The sequence below is a fragment of the Lepidochelys kempii genome, chromosome 3 (genome assembly GCF_965140285.1).
Source record: "Lepidochelys kempii isolate rLepKem1 chromosome 3, rLepKem1.hap1, whole genome shotgun sequence".
Taxonomy (NCBI): Eukaryota; Metazoa; Chordata; order Testudines; family Cheloniidae; genus Lepidochelys; species Lepidochelys kempii.
Window position 1 is genome coordinate 146,097,342 of NC_136382.1, and position 26,355 is coordinate 146,123,696.

The window sequence follows — 26,355 nt, forward strand, 5'->3', positions numbered from 1 at the left end:
ACTTTGTGGAGGACTAAACACAGGTAGTAACTACTGCATTGAGTTGGGATGTGTGGTAGGGTTTTGTTGAACTTACTGTATTGTTTGGTCTTCAATAGCTTCATCACTGGTATGGTTGAGTGTGTAGAACAACATGCTAATGAATTGGGAAAGACAGCTTAGTCTACTGCCTGTGGCACTGCGCAAGGACTTGGGCAATCTGATTTCTGTTGCCAGCTCTGCCGCTGATCTTCTGTGTGACCTAGGGCCAGGTCACTTCTCTTTTCTATGTCTTTGTTTCTCTTTTCCCCCTTTGCCTGTCTTGTCTAAATAAAATGAGGTCTTCAGGGCAGGTACTGTATCTGCTTGTGTATGTGTACAGCACTTTGTACAATAGGACCTGATTTTGGATAGGATCTCTAGGCACTATAATGCTACAAATGATAAATAAGAAAATTGAAGTTGGTACTAAATTAGGTGTTGAGAACTAATAAAGCAGAAAGGCTAAAAACGGTATGAAATAGAGGGAGGAATTAATAAATTGAGCTCTAACTGGTAAAAATGCCAGGTAACGCATCTAAGTGAGTGAATGGGAAGATCCTCAAAGGTACCAATGCCAAAAGAGACCTAGAACAAATTGGATGTGAATGTGTAATGAAGTAAAATAGCTAAAAAGGCCAGCCAACTTGGGGCCGTTTCCACTGAGGCATCACATTATGCAGGGGGGGAAGGGATGATTTAGTGGATCTCTGTGTTTGGTATCAAAATACTTTGCATTGTGTTTGCCATTCAAAAAAGTCTTTAAAACTGATGTTAAAAATAAACTTACTTTAAAAATATGACTTCAGCTCATCCTCATAGCCCACACCCTTCATTCCAGTGATCAATTATGTAGTTCTTCTTCGAATCCTCTCTAAAATGTGTACCTCTTCAGAGGCAAGTTACCCAAAACTAGACCCACAGTTCCAGACAGGGTCTTTTCATGGTATTGCACAATGGAATAATTCCCTTGTTTTGTTCATACTATTTTTGATGCAGTCTAAAATCCTTTTGTTCTTCTTTGTCACAATTCACCATTGTTTCCATCTTTATGTAGTTGGTAATGAAAGGGGCTTAGTGATTTATATTTAGTACATTGTAATTCATTATTCAGCAAGATATGGGTCAGTGTATGCTTTTTAGATGGGAAATACTAACGTGAAATTCAGTCAGACATTGTCTAGGCTGCATTCCAGATGTGTTTAAATCTTTCTGAATATGATTGAGAGACAAGGTGGATGAAGTAATTTATTATTTTGGACCATTTTCTATTGGTGAAAGAAATAAGCTTTCAAGCTTACACAGAGCTGCTCTTCAGGTCTGGGACAGATACTCTTAAGTATATCTGCCCTGCAGTAGACACCTGCAGCTGGGCCATGCCAGCAGACTCAGGCTTGTGGGTCTCAAGCTAAGGGGCTGTTTAATTGTGGCGTAGAAGTCCAGGCTTGGACTGGAGCCCAGGTTCTAAGATCCTGTGAGATGGGAGGATCCCAGAGCTTGGGCTGCAGCCTGGGCCCACACATCTGCACCATAGTTAAATAGGCCTTTAGCCCTAGCCCTGCAAACCCAAGTCGGCTGGCATGGCCAGGCATGGTTGTCTAATTGCAATGTAGACATACCCAAAGTGTCACAGCTAAATACAAAGTGGAACACATTGTTTAGCATACGTAGTTAACACATATGGTAAGAGAAGTGATGAAGAGGCCAGTTAACACCCCTGCAATCATAAAGCAAAAAAGGTGGTTTTAGTGGGTTACAGATTGTTCTAACAAGCCGTAAATACTATGTCTTTATTAAGTCCATGATTTTCAGTGTGTAGCAAAGTTATGAATATAAGCTCCCAGGCTTGTCGTTTGAAGGTGGTATGCAGATGTTGTGAATATGTTTGGCACTTGAAAACCATAATAGCCATGTTTCAATCCCAAGCCAGAATGGAGGAAGCAGAAGTCTGAGATGTTAGTGATCTGAAGGAGAGGGATGTGTTTAGTGTCAGGAAAAATCTATATTAATGAATCAAGGCCAAGATTTTAAATTTTTCAGTTAAATAAAAGTATTCCATCAGTTTGAAATTGGAAATTTCAAATAATGAGTTAAAAGTATTTTTGGGTGGTATACTTTCTCCAGTTAATCTCCCAATTTTTGTGGTTTACAAAATTTTTCTTTTAAAAAAAAATTCTTCTCATATTATCATGTGAAAGACCAACAAAAGCAGGGGAAATAATGAAAATAACTATTTAGTTTGTGCATTTTACAGCACTTCGTGCAAACTGCAGAGCAGAGATTAATGTATTTTCTGTAATCTCTGCTAGTGAATGTTCTTGGGTGTTACCTGCAATAATAGTAGGTACAAAATGTTCAGATAAGTATGATTAAATTAATCATTTCCCTTTAATATTCTCACAGCAGCCTTCACTCTGTCTACTTACATACACAGTATGCATTACACTACTGTAATCTCATTGCATGATCACATAATGGGATGCTATTCGGTAAATATTACATCATTATACACAAAGGAATAAAACTTATTTGTAATTGGTGAGAATATAGTATGTAGTATTTTTCATTATTGTGTGGCATGATTATATATAGACTTTGTTGAAATACATGAATACAAAGGGCCAAAGATAAATTTGCTGATGGCCATGTGTAAAAAAACCTAAATAGATATCTATAGCTTGAATCTTTTGATTTGTTAAATTAAATCTCTAGCCTTAACAATACATTACAGTAGGTTTTTTTGCATGCGTTATATATTACCATTATGATAAACTCATCTATGAAAGCCAATTAGGTTTGCTTATTCTTGACACACAGACTTTTATAAATATAGATAATACTTTCCTATTTGAAAAACTACTTTATTAAGTCCATATGGATGCTTAACCAGAGTAAGCTCCTTTTTAAAATGTTCCATTCTTACAGTAACACAAACTGACTGGCTTAAAACTTGTAACTAATCGGAGTATTCTTGCCTCGTTGCCCATAAATGAAAAAATAGTGGTTATGACTTAAGGTAGTTCAAGAAAAATATTGCTACACATACCACCAAGTAAAATGGAAGAAAATGTGTGTATTTGTCTTTCTGGCAATTTAAATAGTTTTTAATTATTCTTCTGACCCCCGACTATTTAGATTGTGGAAGTGGTATGATTTCCCATCTTTGAACTTGTTTATTTTATCCCACACCTGATCTTCTAAGTTACCAATAAGGACTGAAACTGATTTTTTGTTTTATATTAAAAGGCAAAAATGTAACTGTCAGTGTTTTTATTTTTAAATTTTGAAAGTGTTTCTGATCATGAGAATTTATTTTCTTGTCTTTATTATTTAAAGTTTGTGTGTTTCTTTGTTACACCTGACTACTTTATTTGCTTTTGTATTGTGCTAGCATTGGTTTGAAAGCTGGATTGCTCTGAGGTTTGTCTCTTAGATGTGAAACAGGAATGAGAAACATGTGAAGAACATGTCTTCCCACTTTACATGATTCACAGGGTACACACATCAAGCTTAGAATTGTCATCTGAAATTTTCAGTACATATTTTAATATTTCACTGCATGGTAGCACTTCCACTTTTTCTTGAATGTTCCATGAAATTATAGTTAATTCTTCAGGATAGACAAGCTTGTAAAATGTAAAGTGTAAAAACACCATTGTTAAGACATGATCTTTAGTTAACTCATTTCTGTGTAATATTAGTTAGTGATAGCATTTTTTTTGTCAAAGTTTTCTTTTGGGAAGAGGGTTGCAGTTTAATCAACTGTTTCAATTCTGGATTTTATTCACTGCTTTTATAGTATAGAACTAAGCATTCTTCATGTTTGTTTACTGTACCCTGCAATCTGTTTATGCACACTGTGTTTAATGAGGTTTATGCCTGTATATTTGTGGTTCTTTTGCAGTTCTGTGTCCGACATGAAAAGTGCTGCTTTACTTCAGAAGTAACCATGCTCCTTCCTGTGACAAGAAGCTTTCAAGAGATAGTTCATAGTATTTTCTTTTCATTTGGCACTGTATCTAAACCTGTATGTATTTACTTTCCATGTCTGTTTGGATTTTTGGATCATACAGTAGGCCTTTTAGGCATGATAGAACGTATGCACTTTTCATTTGATGGTGCAATGTGCTTGAGCGTAGAACAAACATTGTACAGTTTTACTCACAAGCTTTGGTTTGGCTTTTTAAAATCTATTTTACATTGTGTAACATGTAGTAATCCCTCCCACATATTTCACTGTTGGGGAAAGAAAACTAAACTTTAAATACTGTAAATAAAATAAGCCTATAATTTTAACTAATCTGCAGTAAAAATAAAAAAAAACAAAAAACAAAAAAACCCTCTGTTCTTATCTCAAACATGCAAAAGGGATCATAGCCAAGCCTGCCCTGAAGAATTCCATTGAAGTTCTTCAGTGGACGCTCCAAAACAGTGATAGTGGAAACTGGCACTGAACACTTTTTTTTTAAAAGCAGTAACTTAGATTAAAACTATAATACGGTATTGTTCAGACATTGAACAAATGTTCTGATGCTCTTCAGGAAGAAGAATCCGTGTGTCTGCTCCCTTTACTTGCTACCTGATTTACATAAACATGAAAATATTAGAAAATTCTTCAGTTCATCACTCTGATTTTTTCTGTTGGTTCAGTTTTTAATAATTAATGTCTATTGAGACCTGATATGTTCCCTCATTACTTCTATCATTTTAGTACTCATGTTAAATATTTGGTCTTAGGATAATATTTTATAGGCTGCAGTATGTAAACAAATATTTTAAGATGCTGAGTATCCTTTAAATTATGTGTTGTGTTTGAGAAATGGTCATTCTTGTTTCCAAGAATGTTATATTGAAACTTTCATTGTCATGTACTTATAAAAGGCATCCTACAGATCTGGCTCTTGTAACTCCCTGTCTGTCATGATATTATACCTGTACCTAGATGTCGTTGATGGGAACATATTTTATAAATCACATTAAATATCTTTGCTAGTCTTAGAGTAAGTCCAGTGGTGTGAAAAGAGAAGAAAATGCCAATAGAAAGAAAGAGAGACTGTTTTTAGGTTTGATTCCTTATTTATTATATATTTATACTTACAGAAGCCCCCAGAGCCAGCCACTATACCAATACATAGGAAGATACAATCCTGAAGAGCTTATAATCAAACATTTTTCTCAAGAATTTTTCTGTTCCTTTATCTTAAAATCTTAGTGATGAAGAATCTGTTCGAGAATAATTTCCACAATGTAATAATTTTAAGAATCTGCTTATTAGTAGCAGATACTATGAGTTCTTCCACTTGATTAGCAGAGCAAATTAATTATGAACATGGCACTCTGTCACTCAGTAATGCACTTTTCCTCTAGATTCAGTTACAGTATTATAATTGAACTTCAGTATTGTGTGTCCGTTGTGCCTGTCTTTTTTTTTTTCCCAGAATATTCAGAACTCAGAATTTATAGCCATTACACCACTTGGTCAGCAGTGAACAACCTGCTTGTGCAGGATAATGGCTAAGTATTATTTCACCTGTCAATGAGATGCTCCTTCTGATCTGCTTAAATGGTTAAGTTTCTGTGAAGACATTCTTGCCTGTATTATTCTTTTTCTTTAATAGTTCCTCTATAAAGAAAGACATTGTTTCCTCTGCTGATATGTTGTGAATTCAACATGGCATTCCTTGTGTTTTTTTGCTGAATGTGTTATTTTTCTGTAGAATTTTTTTAACCTATTGTCTTCTAGTTTTCAACTAAGAAATAATCCTATTCCATTATTTCAGTATAGAAACTGAGAAACAACAGATCAGTGGCTTCAAACCTGGTGAGAACCATTATTTATCTTCAAGCCAGCTCTATTCAAAGGTGCTTCCTGGTGCTATCTAGTCCTAAAATGAATGCCTGACAATAAGGTTCAGTCTTGCAGGGTATTGAGCATTCTGGCCTTGATCTCGCAAAGAACTTAAGACAGTGATTTCTGTGGGACTACTTAAGTCCTTAAAGTTACACAGGCTTAAGTGGATCAGGGCCAGAGTGCTCAGCATCTTGCAGTAATAGAACCCATTAGTGCTTGGCATTCCTCTGTGCATTCAGTGAGACCAACTCCAGAACAGTGCTGCTTTTTCAAGGAAGAAGTTGTCAAAAACAGTAGAATTGAATGGTGGCCGTACTGGGAGCTATAATTTTTGGTAGAGCTGAATTATCACATACAGTTCAGACTTGAGTTCCACATTGCCTCATCAGTCTCAAAGGCATGAAGTCCAATGCATTGGAGTCAAGGTGCCAGGTAGATCTTTCAGTATGCTCCCTGCATGTCATTCGTCAACATTCAGATGCAGGCAAAATTTCCCTCAAAGCAAATGTGTAGATTTGTATGTAATGTAGGGATGTTCAAATCTATGTACAATTATTATTATTTCCATACTTTTTAAAATAGTTTGTTTTGGGGGAGGCTTTTGGAATTTTCCACTGTAGCCATCACTTTGCCATTTGTGATGCCAAGTGATTGCAGAGTATCCTATTTCTAACATTTCTTTGGGACACTTAAGCTAAATTACATTGTTGGCTTTAACTAATATTTTGGTAGGCTTTTTTAACTAATATTTTGGTATTTTTGTATTGTTTTCTTTATTTATTGAGCAACTGAAAGTTTAGTGAAGTTATTTGTCTGAGAATTGAGGTGATTGTTTAATATAGTAATGATTCTGGGGATTGCAACTACTGGGCTTGTTTTCCTGAATACAATATTGGGAGCCACTACAGAGATCTGTGTGTCTGATCCTGAACCACTGAAGTCAGTGGTTGCAGGATCAAGCCCTATAAGGGGGAGAAGCAAAGAGGACTTTTAGCTGGAAAGGCAGGGACAGAGGTGTCTCCTGATTTACTGCCTCTCTCCTTGAATGAGAAAGGGAGATGCAGAGAACCACCATACTCTACCCATCTCCTTTACCAGAAATGGGGAAAGGTTTCCCCATGACTTGACCATTCCCTGGCCCTCTGCTGAGTTAGGAATGGGGGGAGAAATGTCCCCATGAGCTTTTTTCCCTCTTTAAATAGGTAGAAGAAACAAATGCTCTCAAGTTACCCTGTGTACCCCTACTCCTGGGCTAGGAAAGGGAGGTAAGAGATGATAGATGGAGAGGATTAGCTAAGAAGAATGTGTTAGGGAGAGTGGAGGCGGAACAGGAAATGCAGGGTGCTAGGAAACATGGGAGAAGAGGAAAAAAGAAATGAAACACGGGTAGTGGAAAAATCAAAAAAGCATTGGGGGAAAAAAATAGAATTGAAATAAGTCTTAGCATTTAACACTGTAGGAAAACAGACATTGCCAAAAAAGTGCAAAGGATATACCAAAATATACTATGTAGTCTGAACTTCCTAAAAATTTCCTTAGCTGTGGATAAGTTCCTGACAAAAATTGTCTGCCCTACCGGACTGAATTGAATTTTTTTAAGTATTCTGTATGCAGTGTTGTTGTAGCCATGTTTGTCCCTGTGTAAGTATTCTTTGTAAACCTCACCTATAAAAGCCTGGCACTGAGCAACAAAAGCTGAAAATAGTTAATGTGCACCCAAACCAGCAAATAAATTTGCAGTCTGCAAGTAACTTTTTTCTGCAACTTTTACACACTTAAGGTTCTCTGTGCGGTTGGGCCTTGAAGCAATATTATGTCTTGTGCTTTTTCAAAGAGCCAGAATTCTCTAGCTCCTGGATATTTCGAGAGCACTGAGAGAGTGACGTCGGAGAGCAGTTGCTGACAATTTCAGTGTACTAGCAAGGATTCCCTGAACTCATAAGGATAGGCCCCTACTAAGCATGTTTAATTTGGGGCAAGTCTGGGAGCAAGACATCTTTAAAAACTAAATGGTATTAAATCACCAAAAATCAGTGTTCACCAAAGAAAGCTGATATACAGTTGTCCTCTCCCCATTTCATGGAATTAGATGGTTCATTTTATAGATTTACCCATTGACTGGCTGGAATAAGAGGGCAAACTAGTTGAGATTCAGTCCACGTAGGAAGCATGCTCATTGACTGGGGCAAACTACCAGAAAAACATCAACAATAATATCAGCTCTCTTCTACTGGAGAGAGTCTTGGTCTCATTGGATCCTCAGCTGTTTCAAGTAGTGTTTCAAGAATATTTTGTATCATCAATGCTAGGTCAGGAAGTTGTGACCTTTTCTTTGGGATGTCACCACCGTAATTCATGCCTTTGTCACCTCCAGATCATATTACCTCAACATCCTATATGCCTTAATGCCACCCGGAAATTACAGCTAGTGCAGAATGTGGCAGCTTGTGTGCTTGGCAACAGTGCAGAGCACTTCACACCTGTGTTGATCATCAATCTACACTAGCTTCCTATTAATTTCCAGATTAATTTAAGATGTTATTTTTAATTTATAAAGCCCTAAAATGGTGTAGGTCATAGGTAGCTCTGGGACTGCCTCTCCAACTATGACGCCAACTATGACAGCTACAATCCACTGAAGCACTTTAACCTAACATCCCTCTAAGTCTGTCAGGAAGGGACTGAAAGCTTCCTTGGTTTGTTTGGGTTGGTTTGTTAAAACATAAAGCACCAGTTTGATCTCTCCAGTTTTACTGCAGTGAAATTAGTCCCTTTTTAATTGTTGAGATGATAATCAAGCTCATGGTTTGATAATACACAGACGTCTGTAATCTAGTGATACAACCAGTTTTCCCAGATGCTGCAATATCCCTAGATGTCTAAAGGCAATTGCCCAGCTCACTTGGAACTGCAGAATATATGTCTAGCAATTGCATGGTTTCAATTAAGACAGAAAATGTCCTGTCATCTAATGTGCTGCTAAAATTTCAGTTAATTTTGTATCTTCAGACAAATTCCTTCTATCTAGGGGTACCCTGAGGAATGTCCTCTCATTCTTTTTATTACTGCTATTATCCAACATATAGAACTTTGTACTAAATGTTTTACGTGCAAACAATGCTGTGCTTGACTTAGAGTACCACTATTCAGTGGAAAAACAGTTTTTAGGGACACTCTCTAAAATACCTGAATAAATAACAGACAGCGAAATCCATTGTTTCTAATTCTCTTTTTTTAATCTTCTCAGTAGGTAAAAAATCTTGGTATCCATTATTATACAACAATTTGAAGATACCATGATATGCACCAGGAAAACAATAATGGCATTAAAAGAAGATTCTTTAATTTGGTCTTTAAACCTACCATGGAAAGTGCAGATGATTAGCCATAATTAAAATAATTGACGAGTAAACATCTGAAATCCTTTGTGTTTTCTGGTCAATATCTTGTAATGGGTTCTCAGTTTGGGACTTTCATTTCAGAAACTTAACAGAAAATGTTGTTTACAAAGTGGAGAGAGGAGGAGTGGGGAGAACATAATAACTTGCCTCAAAAACTTCCTAGGAATATTTTGAGTTTGTCAAAATTTGGAAGCTCCTTATATACTGTGTTTAAAGTCTTTGTTAGAGCCAACCTCCAAATATGAAGCACTCAGATAACATTGTGCTGTGGACAATATAAGAACCAAATGGAAAAGAATGAGTAACTGGGTGTAAAGAAGCCCTTTGACAAATTAGTCGCATGTAAAGTGACCTTTGGCTCCTTTTCTGATTCCTGCTGCTACCTCAAGTTTACCTAAGCTTTGGAGCAAGAAAGAGAGGTAAGGCTTTCTGAAGGACATTAACAGTTGGCCCTTGCCCTGAGGTCCCCTATCCTAGCTTCATATTTTCTCATGTTGAAACACACACAATCAAGGATCGTGGTCAAAATTGGCATAATATGTGGAGTTAGGCTATATTTCTACATACCACAGAAAAGCACTCTTCAGTGGCAGTGAACTATCTGCCTATGTTATACTCAGGACCTTGATATCTCAGACTCTGCTGAAAGAAACTCTGTGCAGCAAAATAGCTAACTGCTAAACTAAAGATTTGCTTCAGCTATGAGCTTAGGCAGTAGGTAAAAAGATCCAGCCTTAGGTGTCACTTCCTTTTGGATGAGAGAGATTACTTCGGTCATGATGGTTCAGTCACCAGAACACAGAGCGTGGGGAGTTCCAGCCTGCTGCTAAACTGAATAGCCCAGGAATATGCTCTGCAAGTACAGTGATTTGGTGCAGAAGGAAGTATTCCCAGTATGCCTTCACTAGAGTTGGCTTTTTCTGTTGCCTCAGAACCCCAGCTTGTTTATAGATTTGATAACACAGGATAATACTGTCTTTCATGAGCCTCTTTATAGCACACACTTTGGCGATGAACTCTAGGCAGTTTGTGTGCAGGTAATACTCCTCTCTTCCATATCTGGCTCACCATCTTAAACTGAAGACTTACTGGCACCTTAGAGACTAACAAATTTATTTGAGTATAAGCTTTCGTGAGCTACAGCTCACTTCATCGGATGCATCTTAAACTGGTGTGTGATTCTGGGACTAAATACTGCCTTACTGATCTGGGATTATATATATTGGAGTCAGAACAGAAAAAAAAATAAACTGGCTCTTCTTCGAGTGTCCCCTGCATATTCCCCATGCTTGGGATGTGCACTGACTGGTCCCATTGAATGGTGCAGCCTTCTACTAGCAGTCCTAGCCCTTCCTGCTCTGCCCCCAAGCTCCAAACACATTCCGACGGTGTGACTTTAAATAGGGTGCTTGCAGTTACGGCCTCAATTCCTCTGACATGGATGGATGATAATCTTCTATGGATCAAGATCATTTAAATAGTTGGGATAAGTGTCCAGTTGTTTTTTTATATAGTTAGCATTAGAGTTAGTTTAAGTGTTAGTATTAGTTTTTTTAGATTATTATGGCAGATTATTATGGCAGATCCAAAGATCAGAACACAATGATCAAAAAGATGTGCATTGTTACGGATTCTGATGCCCATGCGCTCTGCCTAAAATGCTTGGAGGAAGGACATTTTCTTTCATGTTGCTCTATTTGCAGCACTTTCACACCATGAGCTAGAAAAAAGAGAGGCAAAACACTCCAAGCTCTTCTGCAAGAAGCCTTATCTACCGTATCCTCCAGGTTTAAGGTTTCTAAGGCATTATGTGGTTAAAAACCAAGAGGCTTGGTTCAGCTCAGAGCCCTTCCAGTTCCAGGAAAACTTTGGTACTTAGACCAACAGTCTCCGCACCAAGTTCCAGTTCAAAAGAGACTGAGCATTCGGTACCAAAGTCATCTGATCTGACACCACAGAAGGCCACTGGTGTTGAGGAAATCCGGAAGCAACTATAGATTCTCTATGCCGGGCATTTCCACAGAACCAGGGCCCTCAGTTCCAAGACAGAAGACAAAACATTTATTCTGGAGATTCATTGGAACTGATGGATCATGGCTGGACAGATCAGAGACGCAAAGAGAACACCTAAATTAGGGCTGTCGAGTGATTAAAATAACCCCAATTAATTGTATGATTAAAAAAAAGAATTTTGATCGCATAATAGATTACCATTTATTTAAATATTGTTGGATGTTTTCTACATATTCAAATATATTGATTTCAGTTACAACACACAATACAAAAGTGTACAGTGCTCACTTTATATTTTTGATTACAAATATTTACACTGTAAAAAACAAAAGAAATAGTATTTTTCAAATCACCTAATACAAGTACTGTATTGCAATCTCTTTATCATAAAAGTTTAAATATTCATGGTAAATAGGCCCAATGGCCTGTGATGGGATGTTAGACGGGGTGGGATCTGAGTTACTACAGAGAATTCTTTCCTGGGTATCTGGCTGGTGAATCTTGCCCATATGCTCAGGGTTCAGCTGATCACCATATTTGGAGTCGGGAAGGAATTTTCCTCCAGGGCAGATAGGAAGAGGCCCTGGAGGGTTTTTGCCTTCCTCTGTAGCATGGGGCACGGGTCACTTGCTGGAGGATTCTCTGCTTCTTGAAGTCTTTAAACCATGATTTGAGGACTTCAATAGCTCAGACATAGGTAAGTGGTGTATCGCAGGAGTGGGTAGGTGAGATTCTGTGGCCTGCATTGTGCAGGAGGTCAGACTAGATGATCCTAATGGTCCCTTCTGTCCTTAATATCTAAGAATCTATGAAAGTTGAACTCACAAATGTAGAATTATTACAAAAAATAACTATTAAAAAATAAAACAATGTAAAACTTTGGAGCCTACAAGTCCACTCAGTCCTATTTCTTATTCAGCCAATCATTCAGACAAACAAGTTTGTTTACATTTGCAGGAGATGATGTTGTCTGCTTCTTGTTCCCAACATCACCTGAAAGTGAGAACAGGCATTCACATGGCACTGTTGCAGCCGGTGTGTCGCAAGATATTTACATGCTAGATGCACTAAAGATTCATATGTCCCTTCATGCTTCATCCACCATTCTAGAGGTCATGTGCCTATGCTGATAACGGGTTCTGCTCTATAACGATCCAAAGCAGTGCGGACCGACACATGTTCATTTTCATAATCTGAGTCAGATGTCACCAACAGAAGCTTGATTTTCTTTTTTGGTGGTTTGGGTTCTGTAGTTTCTTCATTGGAGTGTTGCTCTTTTAAGATTTCTGAAAAAATGCTCAATCTCATCCCTCTCAGATTTTGGGAGACATTTCAGATTCTTAAACCTTGGGTCAAGTGCTGTAGCTATCTTTAGAAATCTTCCATTGGTGGTACCTTCTTTGCGTTTTGTCAGATCTGCAGCAAAAGTGTTCTTAAAATGAACAGCATGTACGGAGTCATCATCCAAGACTACTATAACATGAAATATATGGCAGAATGCGGGTAAAACAGAGCAGCAGATGTACCGTTCTCCCCCAAGGAGAATTTAATTAATGCATTTTTTTAACTAGCGTCATCAGCATGTAAGCATGTCCTCTGGAAAGGTGGCCAAAGTATGAAGAGTCATACAAATGTTTAGCATATCTGGCATGTAAATACCTTGCAATGCCACCTACAAAAGTCCCATGTGAACACTGTTCTCACTTTCTGGTGACATTGTAAATAAGAAGTGGGCAGCGTTATCTCCCGTAAATGTAAACAAACTTGTTTGTCTTAGTGATTGGCTTAACAAGAAGAAGGACTGAGTGGACTTGTAGGCTCTAAAGTTTTGCATTGTTTTGTTTTGAGTGCAGTTATGTAACAAATCTAAATTTGTAAGTCGCATTTTCACGATAAAAAGATTTCACTATAGTATGTGTATTAGATTAATTGAAAAATACTATTTATCATTTTTACAGCCCAAATATTTGTAATAAAAAGAATATAAAGTGAGCAGTGCACACTTTGTATTCTGTGTTGTAATTGAAATCAATATAGTTGAAAATGTAGAAAAAAAATCCAAAAATGTTTAATAAATTTTAATTGGTATTCTGTTGTTTAGCAGTGCAATTAAAACTGCAGTTAGTTGTGAATAATTTTTGAAGTTAATCAACAGCCCTACTCTAAATCTTTTTCTTTGAGTTCCAAAGAACTGTGAGTCTGGGTGTTTATATAGGCACCAATGGCAGTTAATACTGAGGACATACAAGTGTCTGTGGAATAGCAGGTTTTGGTTCTGGTTAATATGGCAACAGTGAAGAAGAAATTGGGTACAGAACCACAATCTCAAAGATCTCCAGTGGACGCAAACTATTACAAACACAAGTATCTCAGCCCTGACATATTACTGTACTGGCCAAATTGGTAAGAATGGCAAATGCTGTGGAATCCTTGACCTTACTGGTCAACTCTGACATTTCCTTACCAGCCTCCTTCCGGGTAACCTGTCCAACAAAGAACTGAAGAAAGTTTTCCAGATCCATGACATCCAGGTCCAAGCTATGGACTGGATGTCATGGATCTGGGAATTACAGATGAATTACAGATACTTAGTGTTAATGGACCTTCTGACTCAACAGCAAAGAAAAGTGTACCATCCAGACCCATGGCCATATCTGATAGCATGGGCAATAAGTCTTTAATGAAGTTGGAGATGTCTTTCTCTAAAGTTATTCAACCTAGTCTACTAAATGTTAGAAGAGAATCAACTAGAAAATGTAATCAATTAAAATGGAAAAGATTTTTGCGATGGATATTTAATAAGGGTATAGAGTCTATGTCAGCGCCTATTCATTCTGTACCAGAGTAGAGTTTATATTTGAAGCATTAAGATTTATCTGTTGCTTCACTTAAGGTACATTTGGTCACACTAGCAGTTTATTCCATACTGTGACAAAGTTCTGTCCTTGCCTCTGTGGGGCCCACGTTTCCTGGTGGATTTCACTAGCCTCAGAGGCTCACTGTGACCCTCCATGTAACCCTTCTCTCTCTAGAGACAAGGGTCACAGTCTACTTTTTCATCATAAGCCAGCGAGGGAGGTGAGGAGAAGTTATCCTTCCTTGCACAGTCTCTGTTGTCTCCCAGTCTCAGTGATTAATCAGCAGGCAAAGGTGAGGTGGGGAAGCCCGGGCCCACCCTCTACCCCGGGCTCCAGCCCAAGGACCCTAATAGTATCAGCTATGGTAGCTGACCTTTTAGAAACATAACATGTACAATTCCCTGGGCTACTTCCCCCACAGCAGCCCTCACTTCCTCAAGCTCCACTTCACTCTTACCTCAGGGCCTCCTTCCTTGTGCCTGATATGGTGTGTACTACTCAGCCTCTCCAACAGCACAACTTCCTCCCACAGCTCCTGACATGCACACCCACCTGACTAACTGGGAGGCTTTTAACTAGTTTCAGCCAGCCCCTGATTGGCTTCAGGTGTCCCAATCAACCTAGCCCTCTCCCTGCCTTCTGGAAAGTTCTTAATTGGTCCCAAGTGTCTTAATTGACCTGGAGCAGCTGCCATTTCACTTATCCTGGTACTAGGGATTTGTTTAGCCTGGAGCTAATATATCGATCTCCCACTACTTTTCCATAGCCATCTGGCCTTGCCCCATCACAATACTAATATATAAGATAGCAAATCAATTTTCTCATATGAGATTGTAAAGAAGTTTTTTAAAGGGTTACTAAATTTGTGCCCTCTGGTAAGAGATCCTGTGGTGTCATGGGACATAAATTTAGTGCTTCTGTCACCACTGTTTGAGCCCTTGTCTTTATGTTCTTTATTTCGTCTATCAATTAAGACCGCCTTTGTTATAGCGATATCAGGCAGGAGGATTGGTGAACTTCATGCATTAATGGCTGATCCTCCATTTATGACCTTTTATAAGGACAAAGTAGTGTTTCATCCACATCCTAGATTTGTACCAAAAGTCATTTGAGTTTAATGTCAGTGTATTACTTAGCCAGTGTTTTTCCCAGGCCTCATTTAGAGAAAGGTGAATAAAAACTACACTGTTTGGATGCAAAGAGAGTTTTATCATTCTATTTGGGTAGGACTAAATACTTTAGATCTTCACATAAATAGTTTGTGTCATATGCTGGTAACTGTAAAGGAAACCCTGTTTCCGCACAAACATTGTCGAGGTGGGTCAGATGGTGTATAGTGGAAACTTATAAGGGGGTATCACAATCTCCCCCTGTCCAACTGAAAGCACATTCCACTAGGGTTCTGGCAGCCTTGGTGGCAGGTTTGAAGCGTGTTCCAATAGTAGAGATTTGTAGAGCAGCCCTGTATAGTTCTATACACGTATTCACAAAACATACCTTGTTAGATATTTCAGCCAGGTCAAATGCAGAGTTTGGTAGATCGGTGCCACAGTCCTTATTTAGTTAGGACTCCTAACCCATAGTCCTAGTTAATATGCAGACTACTGACTAAACTGTCTCAAGAGCGGGAATGTGCAGAAGATACTCGAAGAAGAAAAGAAGGTGGTTACTTGTAACCAAGTTCTTGGAAATGGACTCTGCATATTCACAGTCCCTGTCCTCCTTCCCCTCTTTTACGGAGTCCTATCTTCTACTGCTCTGTATTAGGAGTGGAAGGAACTGAGGCAGTAACCACTAGTGACCTCCTATTTATAGCCACACCCTCAAAATGTACTTATAGCCTGGGGGCAGAAAGGGCATAGACTCACAGAATCATAGGACTGGAAGGAACCTCGAGAGGACATCTAGTCCAGTACCCTACACTCACAGCAGGACTAAGTATTATCTAGATCATTCCTGACAGGTTTGTCTAATCTGCTCTTAAAAATCTCCAGTGATGGATATTACAACCTCCCTAAACAATTTATTCCAGTGCTTAACCACCCTGACAGGAAGTTTTTCCTAATGTCCAAACTAAACTTCCCTTGCTGCAATTAAGCCCATTGCTTCTTGTCCTATCCTCAGAGCTTAGGCAGAACAATTTTTCTCCCTCCTCCTTCTAACAACCTTTTATGTACTTGTAAACTCTTATCAGGTCCCTTCTCAGTCTTCTCTTCTCCAGACTAGACAAACCCAATTATTTCAATCTTCCCTGATAGTTCATGTTTTCTAGACCTTTTAAGTCTTTTTTTTTTACTTTTCTTGGGATTTTCTCCAGTTTGTCCACATCTTTCCTGAAATGTGGCACCTAGAACTGGACATAATACTCCAGTGGAGGCCTAATCCGCGTAGAGTAGAGCAGAAGAATTATTTCTCGTGTCTCCTGCTAATACATCCCAGAATGATGATTGCTTTTTCTGAAGCAGTGTTACACTGTTGCTTCATATTTAGCTTGTGATCCATGCTGTCCCCCAAATCCCTTTCTGCAGTGGTACTTCTTAGGCAGTCATTTCCCATTGTGTGTGTGTGCAACTGATTGTTCCCTCCAAAGTGGAGTACTTTGCATTTGTCCTTATCGAATTTCTTGTGAGCAGTTGACTCGGCATTCGTTCAATGGCACCTGTCGGTGCATGTCAAACCTTGAGTACAAGTAAGTAACGTTCATTGTCCTAAGCTCTGCCCACAGTCCTATATCCATCTATTTGTTGCCAAAATATATTCATAATATGAGTATCTTCACTCATTCAGTAGTGGAATAGTTATCAATACTAATATTTATATTTGCTCACGCTACAGAATAAACACTACTTCCAGACTCAGAGACATTACTGCATCAGTTTACAGATGGTTTATATTATAGCGGTTACATTTTTAACCATAATAGTTAACTTTGATGATCTGTAAATGGAAGTTTAGATTCTTAATTACAAAATGAAGCCACATAGGGAGCTGCTACGAGCCAGACCAATCACTTCCTGAGGAATTCAAATGCATGGTTCCTATTTCTCTCCTGAGATCCTGATAGCTTGGTTTACAGTTTACAGTAATGCAGGGGGACTGGATGTAGAATGCAATCTTGTTATCCAAGCCAAATCCCCGCTGTTACATCCTCTGCCTTGGTAAATTGTGAATGAAAAGATTGTGTGGTTAAAGGCTCTAGGGAGGGGCCTTGTCCTGTTTTAGTGATCCTGCCTAGTTTAAAACCATGATGTAAAGGGCTCTTTAATATATAGATTGGGCCTTATCAATGAGGTAAATGTATTGACATGTTCCTCACACCTCCACCTTGATTTATTTAATGAACAGATCCCTAAAGAGAAAGCTGTCATCTTCTGGACCATTTGTTTCTAATTAAAGGTCAACCTTTATTTGTGCTGCCTTATAGTGTTTGTCATCAGAGCTGCACTGTATTATAGAATGGGGATCAATGAGTTCTCCAGACTTCAAAGAATGTTCTGCTAATTTGAACTCAAAATGGCATTTTCAGTACCTGCTGCCAACATTTTGGTTTACTAATTCCTGAAAAAGTTAGAATTCTTCCTCTGAGTATATCTGTCAGCCCCATTACTCTGTATCATGCTCTAATACTAGCTGCTTCTGCATTCGCATTTTGCAGTCAACAGACTTTAAGTTTCAGAGGAGCAGCCGTGTTAGTCTGTATCCGCAGAAAGAAAAGGAGGACTTGTGGCACCTTAGAGACTAACCAATTTATTTGAGCATAAGCTTTCGTGAGCTACAGCTCACTTCATCGGATGCATTCAGTGGAAAATACAGTGAGGAGATTTATATACGCACAGAACATGAAACAATGGGTGTTATCGTACACACTGTAAGGAGAGTGATCACTTAAGATGAGCTATTACCAGCAGGAGAGCGTGGTGGGGGGGAGGGGGAGGAAGGGGAAGAAAACCTTTTGTAGTGATAATCAAGGTGGGCCACTTCCAGCAGTTGACAAGAACGTTTGAGGAACGGTGGGGGGGAATAAACATGGGGAAATAGTTTTACTTTGTATAATAACCCATCCACTTCCAGTCTCTATTCAAGCCTAGTTAATTGTATCCAGTTTGCAAATTAATTCCAATTCAGCAGTCTCTCATTGGAGTCTGTTTCTGAAGTCTTTTTGTTGTAATATTGCAACTTTTAGGTCTGTAATCGAGTGACCAGAGAGATTGAAGTGTTCTCCACCTGGTTTATGAATGTTATAATTCTTGACGTCTGATTTGTGTCCATTACCATTACCCTCTGATCCCACTGAGAGTTACCAAAAGAAACTACACCATTTGCTCAAGAAACTCCCTGAAAAAGCACAAGAACAAATCCGCACAGACACACCCCTGGAAACCCTGGATCACTCTCCTTACAGTGTGTATGATAAACACCCATTTTTTCATGTTCTGTGTGTATATAAATCTCCTCACTGTATTTTCCACTGAATGCAGCCGATGGAGTGAGCTGTAGCTCACAAAAGCTTATGCTCAAATAAATTGGTTAGTCTCTAAGGTGCCACAAGTACTCCTTTTCTTTTAACAGACTTTAAGGTTCTGCTTGAAGAACTTCACTTACGTGTGAGAAACTCTTCCTTGTTTAGCTTTTATCAGTTTTTACTACTGGAATTGTGTTCTTTGAAAATTTCCCCAACATATGCATCGACTCTGTGGGTGTTCCAGGGCTTCAAGCACCCACTGAAAAAAAACGGAGGGTGCTCAGCACCCACAGGGCTGGGTTAATCTTTTATGGGCCCAGACTGTGGCCAGGCCCTGAGGCTCCTCCCCATTTGGCATCTCCCCCCAAGGCCTCACCCACCACCTACACAGGGGTGTGGGGGGCGGAGAAGAGTGAGCAGGGAGAGGGAGTAGAGAGGAGCGAGTGGCGGGTGAGTCCTTGGAGGAAGAGGCTGAGTGGGGGTGGGGTGAGGGCAGGCAAGGCCATGGTCCAGGCCCTGGATCTCCTCCTGTGTGTGGGCCCAGCACCATTGGTGCCATTTTAAACCCAGTACTGAGCACCCCTGAGCCACAGTGTTGCTGACAGTTTCATCCAGAAGCTACAGTGAGACATAATGTCTTTAAACTGATACAAAGGTGGAGACACCGTGTAGGTGAGTGCAATGATTTTAATATACTGTAATTCATGATATGTAATTATGTAGTTCATTACTATTTTAATAATGAGTAAAGTAAGACACCAATGATAGGCACATATTCAATAACTAGAAATGTATAAATATGATGAAAATAGCCTCTCCCCCAAAACTGGCAGAGCCGCTCCCCCCCCCCCCCCCAACACACACATCTCTTCAAGAGCACCCACTGGCAAAAACAAAAGTCAATGCCTGTGCTCACCCCCTAAGTTCCCTCTAAACTGTGCGGCCATGCAGCTGCCTATTAAGCGCCACACAGATGCTCAGGGCTGCAGTGGGGAGAGATGCCCCTCCCCCGGCCCTGTCCCAGCCCAGCCCCATCCCGGACCTACCATGCCGGGGACAGGTGCCCCAGCCCCAGACCTGCCATGGCTGGGGGACAGGTGCCCCTCACCCTCCCAACCCAGGTGCTGCTTCGGGGGGAGAGCTGGGGGCGGGTGTTCTCTCCCCATTGTACCCCAAACCCCTCATCCCCATCCCAGAGCTTGCACCCCCTGCTGGAGCCCTTCCCCCCCCCGCACCCCAACCCTCTGCCCCAGCCCTGAGCCCCTCATCCCTGGCCCCATCCCGGAGCCCGCACCCCCAGCCAGAGCACTACCCTGCATCCCAACCTTCTGCCCCAGCCCTGAGCCCCCTCCCACACTCTGAACCCCTTGGCTCTACACCACCACATGAATTTTATGTGCACCAATATGGAGGTGAGGTATAACAAAATTCATTCTGCACATGTGTGGGAAAAATTGGAGGGAACACAGCTCACCACTAAGGGATAGATACCTGCTGACTTTGTGTTTTTGTCCAACTATTAAATACTTCTCTAAAATACATATACATATACATGGCCACATGATGGCACTATTCACCCACATTTGAAACAGAAGAGCCCATGTCTGGCAAGGGAAAAATGAAATCTATTTATGACAGAATAGTCTAGTACATTATGGAAAAAAAATTATAGACACCTGTGTGCATGTTTAAATATATAGATTTACAAAACAGTAATTTATCAGATTTTTATCATATGTTCTTATTTATTATAAGTATCTGTTTAGCAACCAGTTTTCTCTGTACAAAACATCATCCCTGAGGAATTTATAACATGTATGGTTCAAAGCCCATAGTCTAGTGCAGAGGTTCTCAAACTGTGTCCTCGGTTCACTGGTGGTCCACCAGCTCCATTCAGGTGGTCTGCAGATAGTTCCCTCTGAGGTGTGCGCTGGGGTGGACGCACACCTAATTAGTGGATCCGTGCTTTCACCTTAGATATAAGCTGCTGTTAGCTTAGGGTCCTAGTAAGGGGCCCGACACTTCAAGGTGTTAAGGCTGTGCTGTCAGGTGCTGAGTGCTTTCATTTCCCATGGACTTCAGTGGGAGTTGAGGACATCAGCATCTTGCAGAACAGTCACAGTCCCTTTTGAAGGTTTAGGCCTAATAATTAGGCTAATTGTTGACACTGATTATAAATTAGCTATCACTTCATCTCCTAGCAGCCTTAGCATCATTTTTTAAAATTGATTCCTACACCCATTAATTTCCTTTAATTTCTTTAAGTGGTCCATAATTGTCAAACATCTCTGAGAGCTTATAATCCTTTCAGTCAGGTGTGGATAAGGTGGTAAACCAGATCCCCAATTAGTGTAAACTGGTGTTGTCCATAGGACTGCACATGAGGAATAGGAATTTGCCTGTGTAGATCATACTGAAGAAGCAAGGTCTGTCTTCTAGATTGCAAGTTTTTTGGGGTAGAGTCTCTTTTGTGTTGTATATAGCAGAAAGCACACTGTTTACACTAAACAAGGAATACATAATTCTGTGTTTTGTCTGTAAGGGCTGACGAAAAGCAGAGAATTCTCTTTTGCTCATTCAAATGTTAGTGATGTTATTAATAATTGGCCAGGTATCACAGAATTATGAACTTAGAACATCAGAAGTAAGTGAAGTAAGGTTTGGTTTACACTCCCCTTAGCCTGTCATTTTTTCTGAACGTGGACTAATTCAGATCAGATTGAGACTTTTAAAAAAATAATCACACATCATTTCATGATAGCATGTTAAAAGGGTAAAACTACTTATAAATAACTGCTCCTCCCCCAAACAAATAAAATAAAAGCATGTGCCCACACCAAGAGAAATATATTTCTTTTAAAACATGTAATTGGATACTTGGGTTACTCAATGCAGCAAACTCTTAAGCATATGTAACTATATGTGAATAAATTTTACCCACATAATGTAAGTATCTGTAGGATTGAACTTTTAGATTGTAATCTCAGCAGGGCAGGGATCCTGTTCCATCTCTGTGTTTTCAGAGCATGCTCAACAAGGCATCAAGACCTCTATACTAAGTAAGAAAGGTCAGTTAGTAGAGAGAGCCTATTGCTACACTGTTATACACCACTCAAATGATCCAATTCCCACCATTCATCTGATACAATTTGGTGCATGAAAGTTGGGTTGATTGGGTTTTTCCTTTTCTCTGTTTTCCATAGGTTTCACTGATTAGCTCTTCCTGTATTTTTTTCAAAACATAGTCAAGAGACAAACAAACAGAACACTTGGTCTCTTCCTCCATATTTTTTTGTATTCACACATTTGGGGTCAGATTCTGCCTCTCTCTACTTGCATTGAGAGGACCTTATTCCACCACTAAATTCTACTGAGGAAAATGAGAATACTAATAGAGTATGGTGGTATTCAACCTGGGTACAGGAGGCAGCATTTATTTTGTAAATGCATCTTCTTCACCCCCTACCTCCCTGTCAGCTTCTGGGAAACGGCATGATCAATAACAAACTATTCATATTTTTAAAAGAGAAACACTGCTTATGTAAGGAGGAAACTTGGGAAGGTTTGGCCCATATGATTGGGTTTCTACAGTGCAAAGCACAATAGGGTCATGGCCCATGATGGGCTCCTAAGCGCTAGCACAATACAAATAATTAATATATAGTTGTTGAGGTTTTCAAACTGTACCAGATTGATTGATTGATTTGATAGCCCCTCCCTGACCCTGCCCAACTCCCAAACCTTGTATACTCAGTGCCATTGGGTTTCATGCTCCTTTTACATTGGTTTTACACCAGTAACCCCACTGACTTCAATGGAGTGAGAGGAAAGTTAAGTGACTACCAGAAGAATCTGTTAAACAAGCCTTGTAGCTGATCTCCTAGCAACAGTATGGTAGTCCATTATGACCTGTCCTGACAATGGATAAGTCACTGGCATTCAGTTGGTTGCATGCGTAGACACTGGATATTCTTATATTTGTTCTAGTGAACTCTGCTTTGAAAAACCTAAAGATCTAATGAATATTTAGGGCCAGAGCCTCAGCTGGTGTAAATTGGTGTCTCTCCTTTAGGGTTAAGGGAGCTATGCTGATTTACACCAGCTGAGGACCTGCCTCAAACTGTTTTCTCCTTCAAGTAAGAAATGATCATCCTTCAGTTTACCTCAGAAGTGTCTGTACTGTATGTGGAGCCTGATATTAGTGCAGTCTGCAAAAGGGAGGGGAAGGTTTACTGCATAGGAGAGACTCAGATAGACATTTTGAGAAAGAATAACGGTAAGCATTTTAAGAGCTAGTTACATTCACTTCTCCTAAATTACAAATATACTTTGTGTCTTTTAGGTTCTAGAAGTACAGAACATGGTGATGTACAAGTTCATCTTAACCAATAAACAGAATGAATTAACAAAAGTACAGTTTCACTGAGCTAGAAGCAACCAAATCTGGGGAGAAGTTTGAACAGAACTTTGTATGGTTTTATTAGTAATTTATAACACCCGGAAGAGAGTGAGTCTGAGTTCTATGTAGCATAGGGTCTGTGTTAGAAGGCAGGTTGAATGAGCTCATAAAACCAGCCCTTTCCCAGTTACCTTCCTCAATATGAGTTTCTTAGGAGTTCAGCAATGTTCAGATTCAAGGTTTCTGTTTGGCTACCATGGATAAGATGGCCCACCCTCAAACTCTGAATCTGGCTCCTAACTATACTCCAAAACCTGAGCATTTTTGGATCCAGGGCTTTTTCACGCTCACCTTTACTTTTCATCATTTATGCTGTTTATTTATTCCTTTGCCTTTCACTCACCTTGGGAAATGAAGCTAGATAAGTCATTTTCACTTGCTGATTCTCATGCCTTAATACAACAGAATAATGTTTGGGTTGCAAACGCTGGAAGAAAATGGTTAAATCCACACAATAAATTGTGTTCATTGAAATAAATAAATAATGAAAACATTTCTGCTCATGCAGAATGGGTCTTGGATGCAAAATGGCTCATGCAGAGTAGTTCTTGCCAGCACCTATTGTAGCCTGCTGCTCAATATATATGAGGCATCTCTGCTTGACATAATTTCTAAACAAAGGATTACAATATCTGATGTAATGCTGCAGCTATAGCTTACCCTGCAAATTGAATCACTTCTGTTCTCCCTGTCTCATAACACAAGACCCAAACGGATATTCAATGCAAGGTGGTAAACTCAAAACAGATAAAAGGAAATATTTTTTTCTCGCATAGCACACAATTAGACTGTAGAACATTGTCACAGGATGTCACTGAGGCCGAAAACTGAGCAAGATTAAAAAAGGAACTGAACATTTGTATGGATAATAAGAATAGCCAGAGTTGCTATAGTTAATGCTAATGTACATTTTGGAGATGATATTAAGCTTCATGCTTCAAGGCTTAAGCCAGTCTTTACTGGCAGTTAGGAGGTTTTTTGCACCTTTCTAGGAAACATCTAGTACTGATCACAGTGGGACATTACATGGCGCATGGATCTGATCCTGGATGGCAATTTCCACTATATTCCTTTGTTCCTCTGCTTGTATGTCTGGAGGAATGTCTAGATGACATTGACAACTGGATGTATTGGAGCTTTTAAATAAAGAGTTGATAAAAAGTCAACATTTACACACAGTAACCTAAAAGAGAGAATAAATGTGATTCTTGGAGTGGCTCTGCATATTCCCACATATGAGTAACGAACCAACCAGTGCATCTTAACAATAGAACCTTCTCTGAGCAGTGCCTGTCACTGCACACATCTTCCTCCTCTTAACCCTCTCCTCAGTGTCTTCAAACATTCTGAGGATGAGGCTATATCAGGGTATGCTGTGCCTTTTACCAACTCAGTTCCCTCCAACCAGTTATGCCAGATGGAAGTGAACCTCTCCAGTGCATCAGGTCTGGGTTTTTCTACTATATTTTAATGCCTTTATATAATTGTTGTTGTTAGCTTTTAGTGTTTAGTTTTAGTTTTAGGTTTGGTTCTCTGTGATGACATAACTGAAGAAGAAGAAGCCAGGATTGAAGAGATGCTCTTCTTGCCCAGCTAGCTTCCTGGAATTGGACGACCACATTAGGTGCTCTAAATGCCTCAGAGAAAGTCACTCTCCTTCTTTTGATGTTCTATGGGTTAGACTTACACACTCAGAGCGGGTAAGGAGAGGCAGAATAGTCTGTATGTGCTCCTAAGCCAATGGTTTCTGGGAGATTGTTGGATCCGAAGACCAAGAGGCCTGTTTCATCTCCAACTGCCTTGTCTGGTAAGAGTAAAGTTCCTAAAGGATCCCACTGGTCTGGGTCGTCATTGGTTCCCACTCCTGTTCCTGTTTTGTTGGACCATTCTGTTAAAACTGCTAGGGTGTCAAAGGCATTGTCAGGTCAGCTGGTGGCTAAAGACCCCACATTTAAGCTGTTGGTTCTGAAGAAAAAGATGAGAGAGAAGACTGCCACTGTTAGCTGTGCTAGATCCCATAGGTCAGACTTACTGGATCTGTCCGATTCTCTCATGTCCTCTGCAATTCTGACACTGAAATCTAAACCATTTCCACATTCGGCTTCACAGCACACGGTTATGGAGCTGAAACTCTTTCCAGAGCTGCTGATGCCTAAACCCATAATATTGGTACTGTTGTTCATTCCCAATTCAGTGTCACTTTTGATTCTGAAAAGGGCTATTACTGAGGTGGCTGATGTTCCCCGTTAAGCTTCTGAGCATTCATCGGATCTGAGTGAGAGACTGTTGGGGAAGAGGAAGAGAGAGGCTTTGATAGATCTAAATCTGCTTCATCTGAAAAGAGGGGTAGATTAGAAAATTATTGTGACTGTCTCCAGATCCATCTTTGCCGCCTCCTCCGCCTACTCCTAGAAGTTCACCAGGCTGATCCTTCTGACCTTTTATGTCTCTACACCTGCTGTTGCTTTCTCTGACGATAGCTGTAATGGGATCTGAGATTGGATCCTCATAAGAGGATAGAGGAAGAGTTAAAAGATTTGAGCCATCCAAATTTTTACCACCTAAGTCTGGGTTTCCTCAGTCTTTTGGAGCGTTCCTCGTATGGATATGTTCCTGGATCCCAATGATTGGAGAGACTGACAGTCCTGGTCTCCGTGGTCTAATCTACCCCCAGAAATTTTTGAATCATCCACCTTATGGCTGTAAAAATGGGGTTCTGACTGATAAGGATCTGGTAGCTGAGGATTACGTGGATCCAATCTGCCAGATCCGTCTGCAGCTCAAATGGTGGTTCCTGACATTTTGTCGGAAGAAGAAGAAGAGGTGGTCATGCCTCTTTTTGAGCAGGGTCAGGTGGATACTGACTTTGATCCTGATTTGTCACCTGATAAGCATGGACATTGGTGCTGCATCATCTTTCTGAGCATCCTTTGCAATTCCACAAATCAGCGGGTTGTATGGCATCCACTTTGGACTTACCTCATTCCTGTGGAAGAGGTGTCACACCCTGTATTCAACACTGTAGGTCCTCCTTCAAGGAATAGGACATCTTTACCCATACTGTTTGCAACCTGCTAAGACTGTGTATTTTATCAGCCTATCTAAGATACCAGACAAATGCTATCAGATACCTCATGAGTGTTTTTCATACTCACTGTGTTTACTGTTCCTCTAACAAGAGCCAGAGGATGAGCAAATTGCATGTCTTGATAGCCAAGCTTCCATTTACTCTTTTTTCACAAAGACAATGTGGTTCTTACACCTGATCCCAGGTTTTTACCAAAAATAGTGTC

The 26,355-nt window shown here is 39.8% G+C and overlaps 1 protein-coding gene across 4 annotated transcripts in view; it reads left to right on the forward strand.

Annotated features, from left to right (window-relative positions):
• Positions 1-26,355, forward strand: part of FEZ2 (fasciculation and elongation protein zeta 2) — a 74,903-nt gene that overhangs the window by 47,871 nt on the left and 677 nt on the right. Inside the window, exon 9 of one of the 4 annotated variants that reach the window (XM_073338368.2) lies at positions 3,923-7,140. The exons of 2 other annotated variants lie outside the window; for them this stretch is intronic. In XM_073338368.2, the coding sequence (XP_073194469.1) occupies positions 3,923-3,939 (17 nt within the window). In that variant the 3' untranslated portion in view covers positions 3,940-7,140. Of the gene's footprint in view, positions 1-3,409; positions 3,436-3,922; positions 7,141-26,355 lie in introns of those variants that run through there. One more of the 4 variants, XM_073338369.2, reaches the window with a different exon arrangement.